This window comes from Pygoscelis adeliae, unplaced genomic scaffold (assembly GCF_000699105.1).
Source record: "Pygoscelis adeliae isolate BGI_AS28 unplaced genomic scaffold, ASM69910v1 Scaffold93, whole genome shotgun sequence".
Classification (NCBI taxonomy): domain Eukaryota; kingdom Metazoa; phylum Chordata; class Aves; order Sphenisciformes; family Spheniscidae; genus Pygoscelis; species Pygoscelis adeliae.
This window is the reverse complement of record NW_008824469.1, coordinates 96,359-117,882: the sequence shown is the minus strand read 5'-3', so window position 1 is coordinate 117,882 and position 21,524 is coordinate 96,359. Positions and strand designations below refer to the sequence as shown.

The 21,524-nt window shown below is 43.4% G+C and overlaps 2 protein-coding genes across 2 annotated transcripts in view; one reads left to right on the top strand and one right to left on the bottom strand.

The window, feature by feature from the left end:
- Positions 1–2,914, top strand: part of DNAH10 (dynein, axonemal, heavy chain 10) — a 59,148-nt gene extending 56,234 nt beyond the window's left edge. The window contains exons 76-80 of the mRNA XM_009321209.1: positions 186–397; positions 498–665; positions 926–1,106; positions 2,147–2,292; positions 2,768–2,914. Coding sequence (XP_009319484.1) covers positions 186–397; positions 498–665; positions 926–1,106; positions 2,147–2,292; positions 2,768–2,914 — 854 coding nt within the window. The remainder of the gene's footprint in view (positions 1–185; positions 398–497; positions 666–925; positions 1,107–2,146; positions 2,293–2,767) is intronic.
- Positions 2,915–4,963: 2,049 nt separating this feature from the next.
- The window catches only part of CCDC92 (coiled-coil domain containing 92), a 25,482-nt gene continuing 8,921 nt past the window's right edge, over positions 4,964–21,524 (bottom strand). The window contains exons 2-4 of the mRNA XM_009321157.1: positions 7,249–7,395; positions 6,826–6,867; positions 4,964–5,879 (exon numbers count right to left, since the gene is read on the bottom strand). Coding sequence (XP_009319432.1) covers positions 5,104–5,879; positions 6,826–6,867; positions 7,249–7,395 — 965 coding nt within the window. The 3' untranslated portion in view covers positions 4,964–5,103. The remainder of the gene's footprint in view (positions 5,880–6,825; positions 6,868–7,248; positions 7,396–21,524) is intronic.

Here is a 21,524-nt window from a genome sequence, read left to right as displayed (position 1 = left end):
AGTTCAGCACGTGCCCAGAGGCAGTTTGAGGCGCGCAGGGAGTCTTCTGGTGCAAATGTCAGTGCTGCAGGGGGTGGGAGACTTCGATGCCAAAGGGTGGCTCAGCTCTCAAAGTTCTCCTGGAGAATTAATAATAGAAGGGGTAACCCATGCAGATTCAGTCTCACTAAACCATTTTTGTTCAGGTGAAACTGGTACAGGAATTGGTCGGGATGAATATATTGCAAATGTTGCTAAGGATATAGAAAACAAAATACCGCAAGTATTCGATCTTGACCAGATACGGAAAGGTTTTGGACCAGAGATACCCCCTACCACTGTGGTGCTGTTGCAGGAACTGGAACGTTTTAATAAACTGATCGTTCGAATGGCAAAGTCACTGGCTGAACTGCAGCGTGTAAGTAGGAACGCAGCTACTGCCGCGCGCAGCAACCAGGGGAAATCAGTCAGGCTTTACCTGCCCCGGGCTGGCACTCAGACTCTCGCCGTCTTTCCAGGCCTTGGCTGGGGAAGTTGGAATGAGCAGTGAACTGGATGATGTGGCTCGGGCTCTCTTTAATGGACAGATTCCTGGAATCTGGCGGCGACTAGCCCCCGATACACTCAAAACACTTGGAAATTGGATTATTTTCTTTAGAGCTCGCTATAACCAGTACACCAGCTGGGTGAGTGCCTCCAGAAAGCTTTTTGTTTTGTTAATCTGCATGATACGCTACGCAAATTGGTGCAGAAGGCGGTGATCACACGCTGCTTTAGACAAGTTACTGGAACTAATGCAAATCACCACCTAGAACGATAGTGAATCATTGCGTGACTGTGGATGCAAGACAGACTAGCCCCTGGCTAGTCTTTAAGAGCGTTGGCCTCTGGGCTGAGTACGGGGGTGGTGGGAGCAGGTGCTGCAGCTTGTCTTCTGTGACTGCAGGTTAACGGGTGTGAGCCAAAGGTGATGTGGCTCTCAGGCCTCCACGTCCCAGAATCTTACCTGACGGCTCTTGTTCAAGCCACCTGCAGGAAAAACAAGTGGCCCCTGGATCACTCCACCCTCTACACAGAGGTGACCGCGTACAGGACTGCAGAAGACATCACCGAAGGGTCTACTCAAGGTAGGTGTTTGTATGAGTATTTGGCAAAAATAAAGGAACGAGTTAATTGGTGAGAGGAATTGCCCGGCCTACCAAGTAAACTACTTTGATTACACCTCCGCAGACAATGCCCTTGGCCATACAGTTCACAGTCCACGCGATTTCAAGCTGGGCAGTAGCTGGGTTCCGGCTGCTGCTTCCCTGCTGAGCCCCTGCAAACGCCAAGTACGACCCTCTCTCTTCAGCTCTTTTCACCCACACGCGTGTGTTTGAACTTACACCTCTCCCTTGCGCGCGCTCTCGCTCTCGTATATATCCACTTTTTCCTTAATGGCTAGAACATTACCAGTCCCAGCAGGTTTATAAAGACCTATTTACACCACAAATAATACATTGAAATATATTTAAACAAAAAGTAAATACAACTATGTATGATTTATTGTGTAAATATATCTTTATGAAATGTCTGTGACTAGCAATGCTGTGATTGCCAAATATAACAAACGCTGGGTGAAGGGGACAGCTAAGCAACTCTTGAGTACTAGACCTGATTGGGAACAGAGGAGGAACAAGAAAAATGTGATTGTTTTTGCTAAACCTAACTTTCAGTTAAAAATAAAAGTCACCTCAAGGGCTTACCTAGACTATTCTTTATTTGCTACCATTTCATGACAATGCTTGGTATTTGTACCGGAACAACCCTTCACCTTCTGTCAGAATGATCTCACCAGCCGTCCCAGAGGGGTTAGAAAGCTCTCTTACTTGGGCAAGTAATCGGAGGGTTGGGAAGAAAACTGCAAGGGAATCGGTATTTATTCCTAGTAATGTTTATCGTATGTAGTGCAACTGAGGCAATTTTAATTTGACACAAGAATTTTAAACACAGTAGGTCACAGTGGTATTATAAAAACAGACACCACAGGTAAGTACACCTCTGTGTCGCTGAAGTGAGTTTAGTCATGACTGTAAGCGCCAAGGACAGCTGCTGCAGGATCCATTGTCTTAAACTGACTCTTCAGTAGCTTACTTTACACGAGATGTTGCGTTTTCTGCCTGTGCAGGCTGCTTTGTGTCCGGTCTGTTTCTGGAAGGAGCAGGCTGGGACACGGAGCACAGCTGCCTTACCAAAAGCAAGCCCGGAGTCCTGGTGGTGGAGTTACCCGTTCTGAAGATCATCCCCACTGAAGCGCACAGGCTCAAACTCCAGGTACTGCTCCCCTGGGGACACCGTGGGCGGCTGGCTTATGGACGTCCACCGTGTTCACACCTCAATAGCTGGTAGCCCCTTCCCTCGTAGCACAAGCGGCAGTATTTTATCATTACCGCCAGTACACAAAGTATGCAGTTTGACACTTCCTACATTAGCCATCATTCAGGTTTTTCTTTTCTAGGGGCTACACCCGAGGGGGTTAATACATTTGCTGTCTCTTTTCCATCCCGGCAGTATGGAACCATCTTGGGATGCTCTTACAACCCCACTCCTCTTTTCATTATTTACCCATACCAGTTAATGACATAAAGGATGTTTGTTTTTTTTTTGTGTCAATTATTTATTTCTGACTTACAACAAAAAAAGTGAATTTCTGAAGACAAGCATCTCTCCTAGAGCCCCTTTTTGTTTCCAGTTTCGTGCGGTACTTCAAGCACCACTCAGTGTCCTTCTTCCCTCCACGCTCTTTCAGAACACCCTCCGGACACCTGTGTACACCACCTCCCTGAGAAGGAACGCGATGGGTGTCGGCCTTGTTTTTGAAGCTGATCTTCACACTACAAAGCACATTTCCCACTGGGTCCTTCAAGGCGTTTGTCTCACCTTGAATGCAGACTGACAGTTTGAAGTTGGCACTAGATTTTTCCCACAGAATCCAACCCTTTGCAGGCGGGGGGGGGGGAAGGGAAAAAAGAAGTCAAACCAGGCGGAGATTCTGCGCCACGGATGGGGTAGTGTTCACTTAGGCACACCTGACTTTAAATAGTGTGATACAACCAAGCTAGTGCTATCAATAAACACATGTGAAGAGGAAAGTGTTTTTCATAACACCTATTTCCGTTCAGAAAGGCTCCGGGCTGGTCTATGTATACGAAAGAGGTAATAAGTTAGTCTCACACACACAAAGACTAAGGTTTGCCTGTATGGTTGTAAGAAATGTTTTTAATTGCCCAAAGCATCACTTCTGCTGTGCTTAGAAGCAGTGCCTTCCATCATCCTTGAACAAGTGGCAGGGCGGATCAGTCATACAATAGATCGCCATAAAAGTACGGCAACAACCACCAAAAAAACCTCAAACCGCTGCTGGTTAATGCAATACACTTAAAAATAGTAAACCACAGAATAACAAGCTTTCTTTAACCCACCGTTTTCCAGGACACAGCTTTTCCCTATCCCTCCCCACCAGCCATGAAACAAATCCTACCACGCAACCGGCAAGGAGGTCGTCTTTCTCGGGCTTCAGAACAGCAAGTGACTGAGTCGTGAGGGGGCACAGGAGGCCTTAGGGCCGGCGCACAGTCAAACCCTCTCTGAGTGGGAACAACCCTGCTGTAAGTTGTCATGCTGCACAGGAAATTTAGCAGTACCACAGTTAGGAAGAACAGCTTTTGTCATCCTGCCAGTGCCTTTGTGGGGGAAGCTGACAGCGATCTAAGGCTCCAGAGGGAGACACACACCGACACACAGCTGCAGAAAAAGCTTAAAAGAGAGGGGCAGACTACAGCTGGCAAGGGGAAGGAAGGAGGGCAGGCAGGGATCCTTCATCAGCTTTCACAGAGATTATGCGTTCCAGGTTTCTGAAGGCACATCATAAGCTTAGCAGCATTTGGGAGCCATTGTTTCTTGCTGGTCCTACTCAGAGGCTGCAGAGAAGAGTGAAGCAGAGATGAGCTGGAGGTGCTGATCACAATTTAAGAAAAATGGTCAAATTTGTGCTCCTTTCCCAAAATTACATACTCTCACAGCTCTCAGTATGCCTTTCTTTCCTAGGGGGAAAAAAAAAAATCAAGTAGTCTAACAGCTGTAGAGTGTACCTGTTGCTTACTAGAAAGGAGTAGGGGAACCAGGGCAAGTGCAAGGCAAGTCCATCCCGATCCACAAGGACAGAAATCACGGATGCCAGGTTCTCCTCCTGTAAGAATGGGTTACATCAGTTAAAACTAAATACAGGCAGTGTAGAGGGACAGCTCAGGTTTCTAAGCTGGCAGAAGCCAGCACTGTCTGATGATGCCCAGAACAAGACTAAGGTTTTCAGGAAACAAAAATAATCCCTTTACAAAAAGTGCAGGTTAGAGCATAAAGAACCATTTCCATATTGGACAGCCAGTTAGGTTTTCTCCCTGGAAAAGGAGCTCTGAGCCAGTATGGAAGGTGCTACAAGTGCAGTGTACTGACTAGTGTAAAATGTGTAATGGAGCCATTTAATTTAAAAAAAAAAAAAACAACCACCCAAACAACCCCGTGTTCATACTCTCTCTCTGAGGTTCATTAACCCTTTAAAAGAGCGCTTTATCCCCCCCTTTTTTTTTTTACTTAAAGCCACAAACCAAAGTATTAGGATTTATCGTCAATGCTACTGTGAGAAAGGCTTTGTCGTGGAGGTTAGGGTGCGGGTATGCAGTGCTTACATACACAGTGAAGACAAAAGAACCACTGATAGTTCAAATGTTAACAGCCACTACGTGTTGCTGCAGGTTCATAGTTAAGGTTGTTTTCACTAATATTGATTAATAACACAGCCTGCAGCCTGTGCCTTTGTCCACGCGTGTAGTTACAATAAATGGAGCAGTGCTCAGCAGCAAGCAGTCAGGTACCCCTGATTTGGCCACAGCATTTAGTAGTTATATACCTTGCCCTATGAACACAGTCATACTGGGTGTCATTAGAGGAGCATAATCTATTAATGATGTATCTGGAAGAAGTTTGGCATGCATGGGGCGTCAAAAGAAACTTTACTGCAGGTGCTATTTATCCTACAGGATCACAGTGCATAAACAGCAACAGAGTAGAGCGTCTCCGTGATTTTACTCAAACAGTTCTGTCCGTCCCTGAGTGCTTTCTGACCACTTTGCTTCCCTGGACCTGATCCACTGCCAGCGTTTCAACCTCCGGCTGAGGCTGGGATGGCGTGACGTGGTGGATGCGATGCGCCACCCCAATGTGCGCCTTGTGCGGCTTCTCTCGGGCTGGGCTGTGCGATTCGCCGGATGCACGATCTGAAGCAATTGGTGGAATAACTAACGGCCTCTCCTTAATAAGATGTACCTCTGCCGTTTCCCTGGCCAACAGAAACGGAGTGGGGTCAGGCATGGCATCCACAGGCTCTCTTAACAGCAGCTTCCGGCTATCCGATCCTATTCTGTAGGCCTCTTCAAACTCGGGGTTGAGTGGTGTTGACAGACTCTTCTTCATTCTGCGCCGTGGAGTCTCTGGCAGTTTATCTTTGGGAGGGGACGGCTTATAGTTGGACAACACGGGGCTGCCAGAAGGGGTCCCCTCCGCAGTCCCGCTTGAACTCATCAGCTTCTTCTTAGTAGCATGCAGTTGAGAAGTTAAATACGCGATAGTGCTCGCTCTCTGCTCTAGTTCACTTGACAACATATTGAGCTTATGGCTTTTCATTTTTAACTCTTCCAAGTACTTCTTTTCTCTTTCTTTAATGGTGTTTTCCAGCACCATTATCATCGCGTTCTTTTGTTCAAGTTCTTTCAGTAATTCATTATTTTCAGCCTCTTTGACTTTCAGCTGAGCTTCAAGATCTTCACACTTTCTTTTGAGTTCATCACTTCTTGAACTCCCATTTCCTAGAAGGACGGGAAAAGCAGAAGTGTTTCAAGTTAACAATAGCCACTAAGTAAAACAGTGCAAGAGGGTTCCTTTTGCTATTCCAAAGCCGTAAGAAAAATCCCAAAGCCTAACTTCAGCTAATACTCTTAAAATGACTTCATCTTCAGAAGCACCAGGACAGCTTTTAAGGAAATGATGATGAGCTAGCTGTGCTACTCACCATGGTTTAGCAGTGTTTAATACCGTTGATACTAAGTAGAGACGCTTCACATGTTCTGGGGAACAGGGATTCCAGAAACCACGCTTGCTGAACTCGCTCGAAATTGGAGCCATTTTGCAGATCCTCTAGTTATCAAGAGGAACTTCAGCTTATTCAAGCTGAACTGAATTCAGCTGCTCAGTTGCTTTGCTGAATTTGCCCATGTTCTCTCTCATTTGCAATACACCTCTCGTCCCACACTGTCCCTGATCTGGGAGGTTACTCCCAGGCAGTATTTTATTCCTGTGCTTCACCTGTTGGTAACATAATACATCTGAAAGAACTAGAATCTAGTGTGTGTGTGTTATATATAAAAAAAATAAAAGCTTTGTGGTGTAATTACAGTACCAGCTAAGTTTTAATAATAGTCTCTCTTCTGCCCCTAAAATTCATGTCCCGTGTTCCCATATAGTGTGCACAGAACTGTCTGTCTAGTCAGAGAGAGGAGTCAGCAGTTCTACACTCTATTCCTGGCTCTTTCAAAGATTTCCTATGTGGCCTTGGTAAAGAACTTGTGACATTTACTTCATAAATAACAGTAAGTCTGGAAAGTAGAAAACTACTCTTATACCTTTAGAATTCATAAAGTCAACATCCCAAGTGCAAAGTATTCTCACCTGCTTGTAATGGAGAAAATACAAACACTGAAAAAGATGAGGAAGTTTAACATGAACGTTAAAAGGAAAATGCTACGTATTCCTTACCTGACAAGTCTGAACTCTTTACAGTCAGCTCATAGGTTAAATCTGAGGAAAAAAGTTGTTTATTTTTGTTAGAACATGATCATCTACCCCATACCCCACCCGGTGAGCATATTTACAATGCCATACTTCAATAAAAATATAACTAACTCTTCCCCCCACCTGAAGCAATAATAGGAGATCCACTGCCAATTATCAAATCTGTAAAACAACTGGAACCGTCAGGTGACACATTGCTCTTTTTTTTTTTTTAATTTTTGCTTAACGATCACCCAGTTGTGCCCCGAGATACATGCTGATCACCCTAGATAGACCCTGGTGCTGGGCTTTGCTGCTGAGTTTTCACTACTGAAGTAGGAAGCAGTTACTCCATTCCTGTGAAAAGAATTAAGCGCCGAATCAGCATCAGCATCCTCTCCCAGCTACCTGTGCAGTGCTGCTGCAGGCGTCGAATCTCAGCGTGCAGGCCTTTCAGGGTGTTGGCGTGTTCTCGCTGGAGAAACAACAGATTCTTCTGGGCGCTCTGTAGCTGGTTCTCCAGGTTTGAAGTTGCCATCCTGACATGCAGTTGCCCTGTCAGTAAACAGATGTAGAATTGTAACAGTGAGTTACCTTGCACATACAGAGATCCTCACTCTACAGCCAGAACAGCTGAATTCTGCTATTAATGACGTGATATGCAATCAAGCAAATGCCACAAAAGGTTCTTCTGTTTCATGACTGTTTCAATTAAAAGTGCTCTAAGTTCATAGAAAGCCTAATTATACTCTAGGCCAGAGCAGCATAGGGAACTCACTTGTTTGGAGTTAACACATTTAAAAGATTAACTTCAGACAGACTAAGTCACTAATGCTGTTACAAGATAAAAGTGGAGTTCTGAGAAATGGGCTAGTGTGTCCCTCTGTCTTGTTGGGGGTTTTCCACTTACCTCCAGGGATACAGGAATTAGTAACACCCCTGGACAAGAACAAGGAAGAAAGCACTAAAACGCACCACCTCCGAAGAGAAATGCAAAACGGGGAATCTAACATGGGGCCAGGCCCAGCAGTACCAGCACAGACATGGGTGCTACAGGGCACCTTAGCCGAGATGTGCTCACTGGGACCTCCAAAGCTCTGGCTGCTGTTGCATTTCCTCAGCCATGCTAGAGCAGGATCCCGTACCCGGTGCAGGCCCCACGGTGTCCCACATGGGCCCGATGACATGGAACAAGACAATTGACAAGGGCAATGTTTCATTTAAAGAGAAAACAAACAGATTTTTCTTGCTCAGGTTATGAGTACATGGAAAACTGTTACACCACTGGGTTTTCCTTGTGGAACAACCTTATAAAACCAGGCCTTGACTACAGCAGTGCTCAGACTGAGATAGAAATGGTCAACTGTACGATGCCGAGGGGTGTTCCTGAAGACCCCTGCACTGCCAGTGTTACTGCTGCTCCTGATAAGGCAACAATGGTTTTACATACACCCACAGGCCAAAGCGCCAAGAAACATCTGTCTGGTAGAGCTGGAGATACAGACTCCCAAATGAATTCCCCAATACAGAGGTAAAAATAGCTCCTCACACCAGGCGCAGCCAGATGCTTCCTGTGGAGAAGCACGCGCTGTGCCCTGGGGCTCTCTTCTGTGACATTTGAAGGAGAACCCGGAGGAGCAGCCAGAGAAGCAGAAACAGGAGTTACCGTGTCCCTAGTGATCTCTAGTCACCAAGTCTGTCATGACACGATTTTGTTTATTGTCCTGTTTCCTAGTGAAAATAAGTATACTAATGAGCAAAAGCAACGATGACAGTATGCAATCCTTGTGCAACCTCAAAGCACAGCAATCACTCGGGTGTACTTTTAGTTGTTCTTGAATTTCACCGCGTGATGATTACCGCTCTGCATGCACAGAGGGCTGTATCATGAGCAATGCTGCTACAGCCAGGGCGCATGGTGCTGCTCCACCTACAGCTGGTTATAGAGGCTGCTGGGTCTACATGAGACGAACTTTCCAGAAACATCTGTCCTTAACTCCGCATTACTACACTTTAAATTGCTTTAGCAAGAAAGCTGTCACGCTTGGGCAACTTTCTGAAAACTCTGGGAAGTCAGCCACCCTTCTTGGGCAGCTCAGGAGCACAAAGACAGCACAAAAATAGGTGCACAGACAAATTCTAGAGAGCCAGGCTAACGGGGACACCAGAGTGACAGGCAGTAGCACATACTGGGTGGGAATTACACAAGCCACAGTGGGAGAAATACTTTCAGGGGGACAGAGCAGCACAGGGAACTATGTGACAGCCCCTGGCCTACCACCAGGAGCGACGAGGAAAGGTTTGCCAAGTGCTTCTGCGCACTCCCCATGCGCAGCTGATGATCCGGCCTGTCAGGGCTGGCAGCCACAGCAGCCCTCTCCTGCTGCCGCGTAATCCAGCCCAGGAGGCGGGAGACCGATGAAGTGGTTAGGATGCTGGGTTAAACACTGCTGATGCACGACGAGCATTAGCTTTGTCATTACAGTATGAAAGGCTAAATTCAGTTATCTGTGTAGTTCTGTAAAAACAATTACAGTATTTAGGTTACAAAGATAAGCAAAGAATCAGGACTCCCGTTGCCTGGACAACCATCTGCAATGGCATTACAACCATGGTCTGTAATTACTGGACCACATGTTGTGCGTAAGATAGAGCTTAATTCTGTCCCGTGGCTGCCTCACAGGCACTTTAATGGTTTCATCTTGCCATGTCAAGTGTTTTCCATTGGGCTCTTTTTTGTGTGTAGTTTTATGACAAAAATTTGATTCCACAAGTGCAGAATTGGTAGAGCATACACTCAGAGAACGTAACACACTTTTGTCACTCCTAAAGGTAACACAGCCCTGCATTTAATTTTATACTTTTTACTCCCCAAAAGAACACCAGACTCAGTGCTTCTGTGCCTCGGTAAAACATTTTTTTTTGGGGGTGGTGTGATGGTGTAAATAAATACACAGACACAGCCTCCCTGATTTAATGTGTGACCTTAACTGACATCATCATCAACTGACTTATACCTGCAGAAGCACATATTTGATTGTAAAAAAAAAAAAAATAAAGGCTAAAAGACTTTCAAGGAATCCAGTGCTGTGCAAGGGGCAAAACGGAGCTCTCGGTTACTTTGTAACAGAGATCAAAGATTAAATTCAGTGCTCAAGAAGAACGAGGGTAACGGTGCCAACTTGTGCTTTGTTGAGTGGAACGGCTCATTTCGCAATCACCATCATTAGCAAACAAGCAAAAATTAGGGACCAAAAGTATTCTAAGAAGAGGTTTCAGGGTTGGCTAAATAAGAAGTGAGTCGAGTTGTGCATACAGGCTCCTGCTCTACAACTTGTGAGGAGCGGCCCGTCTGTGCCGCGGCTGCTTTCCACAGCCCGGCCGCAGAGGCACTGGGACACTCCATTACCACCACAGCGGTACCCCCTCACTGCCCACAGCGTCAGGGGACTACTTGAGGACAGGCTACACGGTCCACAGCAACTACTGTGGGGCACCATTAGCTTTAAGGATTGATGATATTTTAGCTGTGTAACATTTTCAAAGTGGCATCATCTTGTTTGCAAAGCTAACTTCAGACAGACAGAAGCTTTACTGAATTATCCAAGTACTTAAGTGATCATTATACTCTTACCGACCGAACGTGACAGCAGAATAAAACCTGTGGAGCCCATGCCCTCACCGTAGCTGGGCTGGTGCTCAGACTCATGGTACACTGAGGCTCAGAAGGGATTTTTTAAAATCAAGAAATGTATTTTCCAAAAGAAACTCTTACGCACTGACAGTGCTAGGTGAAAGAATAGCCTACACATAATATCCCGAAGCCTTTACTATCACGATGGTTACTAACGGTACCTTTACGCCTGTAATTATAATCTGAACAGAAAAAGACTTCATCACCAGCAACAAACAAAAAGTGTTTATAACTCAGTCCTTGCAAATAAATGCGTTTTTTAAAAACTAGTTTCTAAAAGCAAAAACAAGGCTGTCACTATTAATCTCCTCAATCGTTTTTTCACCTTGATCTCTTGCATCTTAAAGATCACACTATGATTACCTCTTCTGAAGAAAAAAATAATCAATCAGAGGCAGACTAGTTCTATAGGCTTAGGAAGAAAATAAAAATTACCAGCACCAGAGCATCATCTTCCCTGCAGCACCAGTAAGTTAATCAGTGAGAGCAATTAAATCAATCCACTCTGAGTTTTAGCTGCAGCCCTTCTGCACTAAGTAGTTTCTCTCCTCGGAGGATGAAGGATCGGAGGGCTGACTTTCCCACAAGCCTTCTGCAACCTTCCTATACTTCTCTTCCTCACTGCAGCCTTGTTGCCGGCCCCTCCTCTCTCCTTTTCTTCAAGGGAAAGGGAAGGCCACCGTGGTAAAGCCATAGCTTCCACAGAATTTATGGGCAGCAGCTTCAGTTCAAACCCCACTCTACTCGGCCCTGTCACGTCTTCAGCCAGCACATACAAACACTGCAATCCGTGCACGTGTGTTCTGGGCAACGGCCAAAACCATCTACCATAAAAACAGGGAAAGGGGAAAGCATCTTGCATAGACAGTCACTGTACGGAGACGCTTTTGCTATGAAATCTGCTTAGAGTTGTGCAAATTGGTATTAATGAGGATCTATTCCAAGCCACTATTCACTTTGTACCTATTTTACACCAAATCTTAAACCACAAAATCAGACCTAATGTTATTAAAGCCTAAGATCTGGATGAAATGGATTTCAACTGAATACGCATGATCTGTCAACCAAGCTCATTAGCACAATATTAAAAATATTTTTGATTGCTTTTGCAGCCATACTTATAAGGAAATTTCCATTGCACAAATGAGGGAAGAAAAAACTCTCTCATCTGCAGTCTGAACAGCTCTCAGATACCCACAATCTCCTGCACTTCACCCCGTTCTAAGTTCAGCAATATTTTTCCCTGTAGGAACATTTTTAGCCAGTGCCCAATGAAAAAGCTGGCCAAACTGCCACAGCAGAAGCCAACTAAAGAGAAAATATTTATCTTTCTAGAAAAATACCATATTGTTTTATGCCCCTAGAGATCATACAACTGAACTGGACACAAGAAGATTGAAAATATGGATAGGATATAGAGTAAGTCAGGCCAACAACCTAGCCAGTTCACCTGTTGTTGGGCAAGTTTACTGAACAGACCATTTCTGAAGATCAGAAAGATGAGGTTAAAAGGAGGGGGAAAAGCCTCTCAGCATGACGTCCCAGAAGAGTGCTCCTGAAAGCAGGAACTCAAGAGCAGGACACCAGTGGCACTCCCTCCAGGAAACCTGGTGTTGCCATTACCTGTCTCAACAGGTGTGCAGCGTGCTATGCACAAAACGCAGTGCAGTTCGTGCCTTACCACCACACTGTTTGTACTGCCTGCACAGCTTGGTCTGATTTCTTCAGCTACGCCAGCGGGGGTTTATTTTATTTTTCTTGCTTTGCTGGTGGCGGCTTGTGATTTTGGAATCGTTTACTATATGAAAAATACTGCTGAGCTGAGCAATTACAAGCTTTTACTGAGGAATTACTCAATAATCAATATGAAGGACTTAACTTCCCTACCGAGAATACCAACTGGCGCCACCATTTAAAGACTGCTCTGGCAATTGTTCTGCTTTTGGGTCAGACAAGAGAAGTATCTTCAGCCACCTGAATACAGAGTACCTTAAAGAGCCTGGAGACACCACATGTATTTTGTAAAGGGACAGAACCTGGGAGGGAAGTAGACGTCCTGGCTGTGACCCTCCTGGATGCTCACATCCACAAGGCTTCCACAGGACAGGGCAAGAGGGGACAGTACTTGCTTCAACAGAGACTCAGTGGTACTTGTTGTCCAAATTGTTATGATCGTGTGATTATGCCCTTAAAAAGTCCACCCAAATCATGTATTTCAATTTAAAGCATACTGGCTGAAAACAGTGTTTTGTGGGGTGGTCTCGCCTCCCGTGGTGTGCTCCCCCCCCCCCCCCCTCTGAAGTGGCAATAGGAAACTATGCTCATTTGTGACTGGGAAGTCATTTGCATACAACTAGTTTTCTAAGTCAGTTAGTTTTGAATAATTAGATTATTAAATACTTGAATAATTGGATTACTAAAACACTGAAGGTTTTTATTTCTGTTTTCCCCCACTTACCATCAGTTTGCATATTTTGTACATTTCATAACATCTTACAACTGATCAACTTCTTTGTTTATGTAGGTTGTGTAAAGATCAAAGGACACCATGCAAAAATATAAACTAATTTTTAAAGCCAGAAACATTGACAACTGCCACAAAGTTAAACCATGCATTGAAACTTGAAAAAGCTATTATAAATTAACAGCACCCCTTTAATTCTGCATTCTCACCATTAGTGAAAGCTACTACAATTGTGTAAAACATTTTATTTAATGTTAATCTCAAATTTGTCAGCAGCTCATCGGATATGATGCAAGTGAGACTTACTGACCTATGCAATCTCAGTCAGAAAGTTTTTTAAATGGGAATAGACTCAGGAGATGTAATGAAAAAGAAACAAATATATTAAAAAAGAATTAACAGTTTCTTTTAATACAAATCAGTGAACATTCTCCCACCACTTCCCTAGGCAGATGCTTTAACTTAGTTCCAGGGAGTTTGGTTAGCGGGATTTACAGCTACTCCAAGTTCCTTAATTCTTAACCCGCTGTTTCTTGGTGCGCAGCACTCAGCCACAAATCACATCCAACAACTGCTCTCGTGGGCAGCTGAGATCTTACAGAAAACGTGGTCTTGGGAGGGGTCAGTCTAAATAAAAAAAAAAATTAAAAAAAAAATCTATTCAGGTACATCTCCTATTGGGGTTTCAAAGAGGAAATCCTATAAAGCAGTTCTGGGATTGCACTAAGCTGATTTCATCTCCTGCTCTCTGAAACAAGAAAGAATGTGCAGCCAAGAATAAGGCTACGATCAAAAAACACAAGCTAAACAGCAAAATGCAGAAGTCAGCTGAGCCCTTAATAGCCCAGATGAGCAATCTTCACTCTCTCACCGTGGAAATCGGTGGGACAGCTCTCAAAGCAACCAACCTCTGGCTGGATTTTGTTAGATGAATTAAGCCAACGCTGGGAAGAAAGCTGTAACTGCATACACCACAGAACAGTTATGTCACCATGGTTTTTCCGCCTTCCCTCTCGTCTCCAACTTTAAAATAAATAAATAAATTAAAAAAAAAAATGTTTGCTATGTTCTTACACAAAAGGAACTGTGCAATGCAGAGCTAGGCAAACTCCCACTAGGAATGCATATGTCATTTGATAAGGATGATAAATCATTAAAAGGGGCACTGCAGCGTTCAACACTGCAGTGGTAACACACCTCCTCTTTTGCAGCAAGACTTTCACTAAACACCAACAGTGTCCAACCTGCCACAGTTCCACAAGCTGTATCTGGTTGGTATGCTGCATTCCACCCTTAAAACATGCAAAATTTCTTATTTCTCAGGATCACCACCATCACAAAACATTTCTAGGTATAGCTAGGAACGTAGATCTGGAGACAGCTCAAAGATTGAGCCTCAAGTCCTCCAAACAATGGATTCACAATTTCTCTTTACTATAGCCTAGGAGGAACAAATGGAATGAATTAAACAGCATTCCATTGGGAACACTAAGTGCAACACTTCAATCCTTGCTGCACCCACCTAAGCCCTCATCTTCCCGTAAAGTGGAGAAGGTAACTTTAATTAGCATTCTTGTAACCTCACCTTAAAAAGGAACTGCTCCGCCTCTTTTACAAGTGCAGGTTCCCTTAAAAAGGGAACAAAAATAAATAAATCTTAAATTGAAAATTAAAAATATTAAACAAGAGCTTCCAAAATGCAACTTCTTCACATGCTCACCATAAACAACCGCTAACATTTTAACAGCCAAATCTTGCCTTGCAGATGATGTGCAGGCTCCAGGCCTTTTCTGATCTTAAGTATTTGGATAGAGTTCAAAATATTTCAAGGCAATGAGCACCTGGCTGTGTATTGGGTGCCTTTGCACAAAATCAGAGCATCTCTATACCCCATTGCAGGATAAGAGGAGGGAGATGCTAATCTATGACTTTAGACACAGTCCAAAGGAAGCTACTGGAACGAAGCCCAACCAACCGTAGTTAAATTTAACATTGTAATTCCTGTTTGGTATCCCCTAAACAAAACAGAATAACCTCCTTTTACATGGATGGGGTGACTATCACCTGAGAAGCTGCTTTAGCTCCCTGCCAACACATATCCAAATCTTCCTGAAACATTTATGGGCAGGCAGGCATTCTTCTCTCAACTGGTATCTAGCCAGGGCCACCTCAAGATGTGACAAAACTGCCAAAATGCCTTTTGTATGCTGTACAAAATACAATTTCAAGAACTAACTAAGGATGCAGGAGTCTTCTCGGAAGAACCTTCAAAGTTTTAGCCAGTCCCCATTCTAAAGACTGTCATTGAACTGGCCATTTTTAAATAACGTAGCTCCAGAGATAAAATGCCGAACTAACAGACACTTAGCTCTTCTTTGCTTAGATCAGCTCTCCATCTCCAGAGACATATGCCATCCCCAAAGTGTTTGTTCAGCTTATTTCAAAGGACATAATAAAGGAAACCCTGCTGTCTCCACAGCCGACTGGAGGGCTTTGCTATCTTTCTGCTTGGACATTTGCTTTAAGCCCCCCCACCCCCCAATCCGATACCATTATACTTCTACTAATGTAGATCCGGCAATAATACAGTTTAATAACAGCTTATCACACAGTTTCAGATTTATGCTCGCCCCTCATTCATCTGTGCATTAGACTAAACCACTTTAGTTCAATATTTCTTGAAGCCATGCTTTTCAGACTATACGCTAGGCCTACACAACCACCTTCTGAATGTCTTTCCCCTTCTCCAGTGCTCCCTTATCAGTAACGAGTACATCTTACAGCAACAACTCTATCCCCCTCTTCCTCTGCCTTCTGTGTTAAAGTATAGCAATACTCAGATGTAATCATTGTCTCAATAGCTTGTTTTCATATTCTTTTAGTTTGTGTGTTTTAAGCCAAGCAAAATTAGTAGTTCTTTCCTGGAGACAACTGAGGGGAAAAAGGAAACGTGCCACTCTCCTCCCAGAGGAAGGATATGATTTCGCTTTCTCAGCTCCTTTTCTATTTCTACTGCTTTTCAATGCTATTTTACTCAGTTGTTTCTCTGCCTGGCTTCCCCTGCATTTTCTGATCAGAGATTCTGCAGACTCTTTACAGTTAGCCTCTGAATGTCCCTGAGGAAGCACACGTTTTAGTATTCTAGTAAGAAAATAATTTTTTGTTACTCCAACAGCAACTGGTATGGCAGCAGGAAGAGTAATTAAGTGGACACACTCCTGGTAGCAATGATTTAATTCTTCTAGATGCTCTAAATGAACAAGCTGGTACTTTGCACAGAAATCACTGACTGCTTACGTGCCCAACTCTCTACCTGAAGCCACGAGGACTGACAGGCATAATTCACGTGGAGTTTTCTCCATCCTTGAGACCACACAACCCCAGAGCTGTAACAATGGAAGACGACTAAAAGTAATCAGATGTTAAGATCACTACCATGACAGAGACTGTTAGACAATCAAATCAACCAGTCCTGCACTGGCATGATATACAGATACAATTATTCGGACCAATACCAGGGTATCCAATGCTATGGCTGTACAGCTGTCAAGAAGAAATAGCCAATGAAAACAACCTAATTTGAGCATAATTCACTTTAGGTAAACAAAGAAGGTATCATCTAAATAACACCAATTACTTCGAAAGAACCCCTTTAACAATGATGAAGTCCATGTAATTTTTATTTTTTTTAAAGTGATAATAAAAGCCCTCATGAGTCAGGCTACATCTTAATTTAGAGGAACAGGTTCCTTCTCTTCTGCTTTCTAGCACACGCTCCTGATGCGTGGCTTTTCTACTTTATTCACCCCTTCATTCTGAGGATAAAATAGTTTGTTATTTTACCATAATCTCCATCAAAATTACTACACTGGTTTCACGTAATGACTTGGTTGGGCATTTCCTCCCCCCCCCAACAGGAAAATAACCTGCCACCACACAGGCATGCAACTATTTAGCTATCCAGCCTAGCCGTGACTTTGTCTCACCCCTTCCACTTGCATATACTGAGCAAGAATTTACTGTCGCATTTCTGAAACGCTTCGAAGTCACCTTCCTGGTCACTCAGTGAACCAGGTCAGGGAACTGGTCCAGATGACAACAAATCCGTTTTTTCACTGGCTACTTTTCAGGTGATGGGTTCACCATGCAGCGCTGCAGGAACCTCTGCAGCTGATAGGGAAGGTGGGGAAAAAAAACAAAACCAAAACAGTAACCAGGGCAGGGGGGTGGTACAGGCAGAACTGCTTCCTGCAGCAGGGCCAGCTCCAGGCACTCACCTGAGCTTGAGCTCCTACTGCCAAGAACTGCAGAAATGATGATTTTCAGAGTTTACCTGGAATATTTGTGAAACACATCAAAAGGCACTGAAGCCTTACAGCAAGCTAAATAAATCTGTCCTCCTAGGAGAGATCTATTTACAGAGAACAGTTATTGTAACAGCAACTCTACAGAATAGCACAACTATTTTTCAGGCAAGTTTAACAAGCTGAGGAGTATGCTTTTCTCTAATGCATTCTGTGATGCTCTTTCATAAGCCATTGACTTTATTATTTTAGAACAGCAACTACGATCAAACACAAAAATTGGTCTCCACTTTGCTAAAGTAAAGGTTTTGAGACCTGCTGACGAAGGAAATCTAGTGGTGGTGATGACCTATGTCTAAGTCCTTTCTTAAGCAAGTATAAGATTTTTTTTTTTTTTAAGTAAATAGGATGCCAAGACAAAGAATTTCAAACAGAGGTGCTTTATACTCTTACTTACATAACCCAGGTATCTCAAATTGAGACAATAAAACTGTACACAGCTTAAATCAAGCTTTCATGAGGCACGGAAAGCAAACAAGCACACATACTTTTATTACAAAGGAAACCTCCCGCTAATGACATCATTCACATGATTTTTTCCACACAGATGGACACTTCCTAAGCTCAACACCTCTACTCCACAGAGATGCGATATGCTGCACCTTTTGTGCCCTCCCTCTGGGCACTGACTCAGATTACAGGGAGCTACTGTTCCCTGGCGTATTTTCAGCCTTTCTAGAGGCAGGTACCATTCTGTTTAGGGAGAAGCCATGAAATTTTACAGTTTTCAGTCAAGCAATGTTTTTTAACAACATCGATCTTAAATCCTGTCTCCCACCCAAATAATTAAGACCAACAAGCAACAAGGTATTTTAGTGTTTTAACCCAGAGATTTTCTAGGAGTGAAATGAGAGCAAACATGCTCCTCAATAGGAGGAAAGAAACAGTGATCCAAATAAAAGGCTTTTTTTAAAGGATTATTTAACGCCTCCCCCCAACAAACAGCTTGCAGAAGTTCTGCTACACTCCAAGGACATTGTTTTCAGCAATATTTTGTCATGCCTCTAACTTCTAGTAGTAAATGAATGTATTGCTCCCATTTATAGTACCACGCTCTTTAACATCACCAGGAGAAATGAGCTGGTAGATAACCATAAAACATTATTAGACAGAATTATTCACTGATCACATGGAGATACTAACACACATTATCACACTGCCGGACATCCTTGTTTAGAGGAAGACAATTTTTATATCACTTGAAAACAAGCACAGAGACTAATCAGGCACACATTCATTGAAGACACTACAGCCAGATATATCAAGGATGCCAGGTCTTGTCAAGCAAGTGAAGGAATCGGAGGTGAGGTACAGCAGGTAGCTAACATTCAAACTTGGCTCTACTAAATGCACTATTCATTATCTTCATTTGCTTTTTCAGATATCGCATTAGATTAGTGCGCAAGAAAGGAGCGGAGAGTTTGTTTTGGCACTCCGCAGATGCAAAGGAAGCCAGAGCTCTAGCGATAAGATTTCTTTCTGCCTGAACAAAGGGCACCCTCCCCGCTTCAACTCCACCCCGGCTCTGGGCAGCGGCACTCAGTACCATTGTTTCCAGGGACAGGACAAGCTCTGCCAGAGACTGTTCTGACTATACTGGTTATGGTTACACAATATTAGCTTATTGCAGCATACTCATACCAATAACAACAGTGTGGTAGCTGCAGTAAGGCACACAGACTCATGTCTATGCTTTTCAACGTTTCACAGCTACTCACAATGTTTTGTTGTGTGCTGCAGCAGACATGAAAGGGGCTGCAGAAAGCCAAACCAGAGACCTTTCATGCAACTACCTTTTTTTTGACACCAAAAGTCAGATCTTTCCTCTCTTCATCTGTGGCTTTGCTTTTTAAACCAGCAGTAGGAAAAGCTATGCCCTTGTCTAGTCAGAACACACAACTATTTCCCCTAAAGCATCAAGTTATCTGACATGCTGATTTTTCGGTAAATCACTGCTCCTCAAAAACCACCACTGTTATTTACCAACAGACACATACATACAGATACACAAATATATACAGAAAATATCACTTGTCAGCAAAAAAACTCTTAAGCATTATAAGTGATTTCAGAAAGATGAAGGCATCTGTTCTCTGTACAAAGTAAACTACAATTTACTACTTTTTTTAAACTTTACTGTGAAAAATGAGGTTAAACATGAGCTTGAGTAAAAAGATGAATTACATAATAGCATTCTGTTTACACAAGGAAGTATTGCAATACGTTGTGAATCCTGAGGATGTAAAAGCAATCCTTCAAAGTTTTGCTACTTTAAAACACCATTTTTTAAGCCATAGAGAAGTAATGAGACACCTAGAAATGAGAGTCTAACAGAGTAGCAAAAGTAAACTTGCAAACTAGTTTATTACAACTGTATTCCCTCTATTATACTGTTTATAATGTTCAAGAAATATTTTACTTTACATTAGGATCCACATTCAGGAATAATAGCACGGGGGAGTTTTTCTTCTACCTACTGCTGTTGAAGGATTGACTAACAGTAGATCTGGATGAACAAATATATTGTCCTTAATACCTACAGCCTCTTGAATTAGGGCACACAGAGGAACAGTTTGATTTTTGTAACTCCAATGACAAAATGCATTTAAAAAAATCATTTAAAAGCCCTGAAAGTACGCAATTATATCTGAAATCTGAAGTAAAGGAAACAACTTTAAGGAATGAAGTAAGATTGCTATTTTAGAGTTTGCAACAACTACTGGACTGAAAACTACATACAGCATTTGGATTGGTCATGAGACCATCTTTTCTAAGGGGATGGGGGAGGAAACTTTAAAGATATACTAAGCAGAAGTATGGTAATAGGATGAAAACAAGTAGTTACACATCAGTTTAGCCAATATTCTTTTTTTCTACTTAAGCAGCTGATACTTTCCTCTGTTATGACCTCCTGATCTTTGTTGTTTCACTAAAAATGACTGCTGGGACCTCAGTACAACCAAAAGCTTGAAAAATTTAACAGTATTACAAGTCTGCCATTATCTGTTTATAAAGCACTTGCTTTAAATAGTCAAATCAAAAAGCAATGTGCAGTTTAAGAGCATAAATGTCTGTATTTAGTCTAGCCTCTCCCAGAGGTTCAGTCATAATAAAGCACTACAGAATTACATTCACTAATGAGCAAGTAATATGGAAAAAGGCACTGTATTTACAGTCACATCCATTTGTCTTTTTTTTTTTAATGAAGGAGCATAATTTATATTGCAAAAGCATCAATAAAGCTTTTTAAGCTTAAGCATCTTACCATCTAGGCAAAGCCAACAAGTACTCTGGATGCTTCTTATGCACCTGCAATGCAGATCAAAATGGACAATTCCACCCTTAGGGCTGCCTCAGCTTCTGTGTTTTTATTTACCTTCACTGTCTCAGCTTTACACAATTTAGTAAGGCAAACTCAAAGGCATACCACTGCTGTCCATGGTGGGAAGGGCCCCTCCTTCCTCCCTCCCTGCTGTCCCACCCCATGTCCTGCGTAGGGAAACAGAGCATCTATGCGGCTGGAAGAATCTCCATGTCTGAGGACGCCCTGCACTTTGCTGCCTGTCGCTTGTGGATATGGCATTCTCCTCAGGAGGAAAAATCTCATCTCAAATGAAGATTACTCCCTACCCACTCCAAAATGTACACCATCCATCCATCCATCCTTCTTCTCTTTGCAGGCCCTGTATTACCCATGAAAACGACACTGTTGTCACTTTCTGAAGTGAAAACGTACCATACAAAAGGAAACTGTGAAGGATGAAAGAGGATGCGATGCAAAACCTGCCCCAGTGGGTGTCGGTGGGAGTCAGCAGCTCCACTGAAGCATATCTGAATTGTGCAGACGGCGAGGCTGGGGAGGGAGGTGAACGGGCGGACCGCTCCCTCCTGAGCTAGGATACATTCGCAACCAGAAATGAAAGAAACGTCCTTGCCCCTGAGCCAGCAGAACCGGAAAGATAAGGGGAAAAGTGAGCTGCAGGATAGCCCCTTTTGTCCCCTGCTGCTTTAGTGACCCGAAAAAGGGCCTTTTATGCTCCTAAGAGAGAAAAGGAGGCACTTTGGTCCAGTGCCAACACACCCTGGCAGCGGCACGCCGGTCCAGGAGCAGCCCATCCCACACACCCAGCGGTGCTCTTCGCTGCGTTACGGCGGGCGCCCC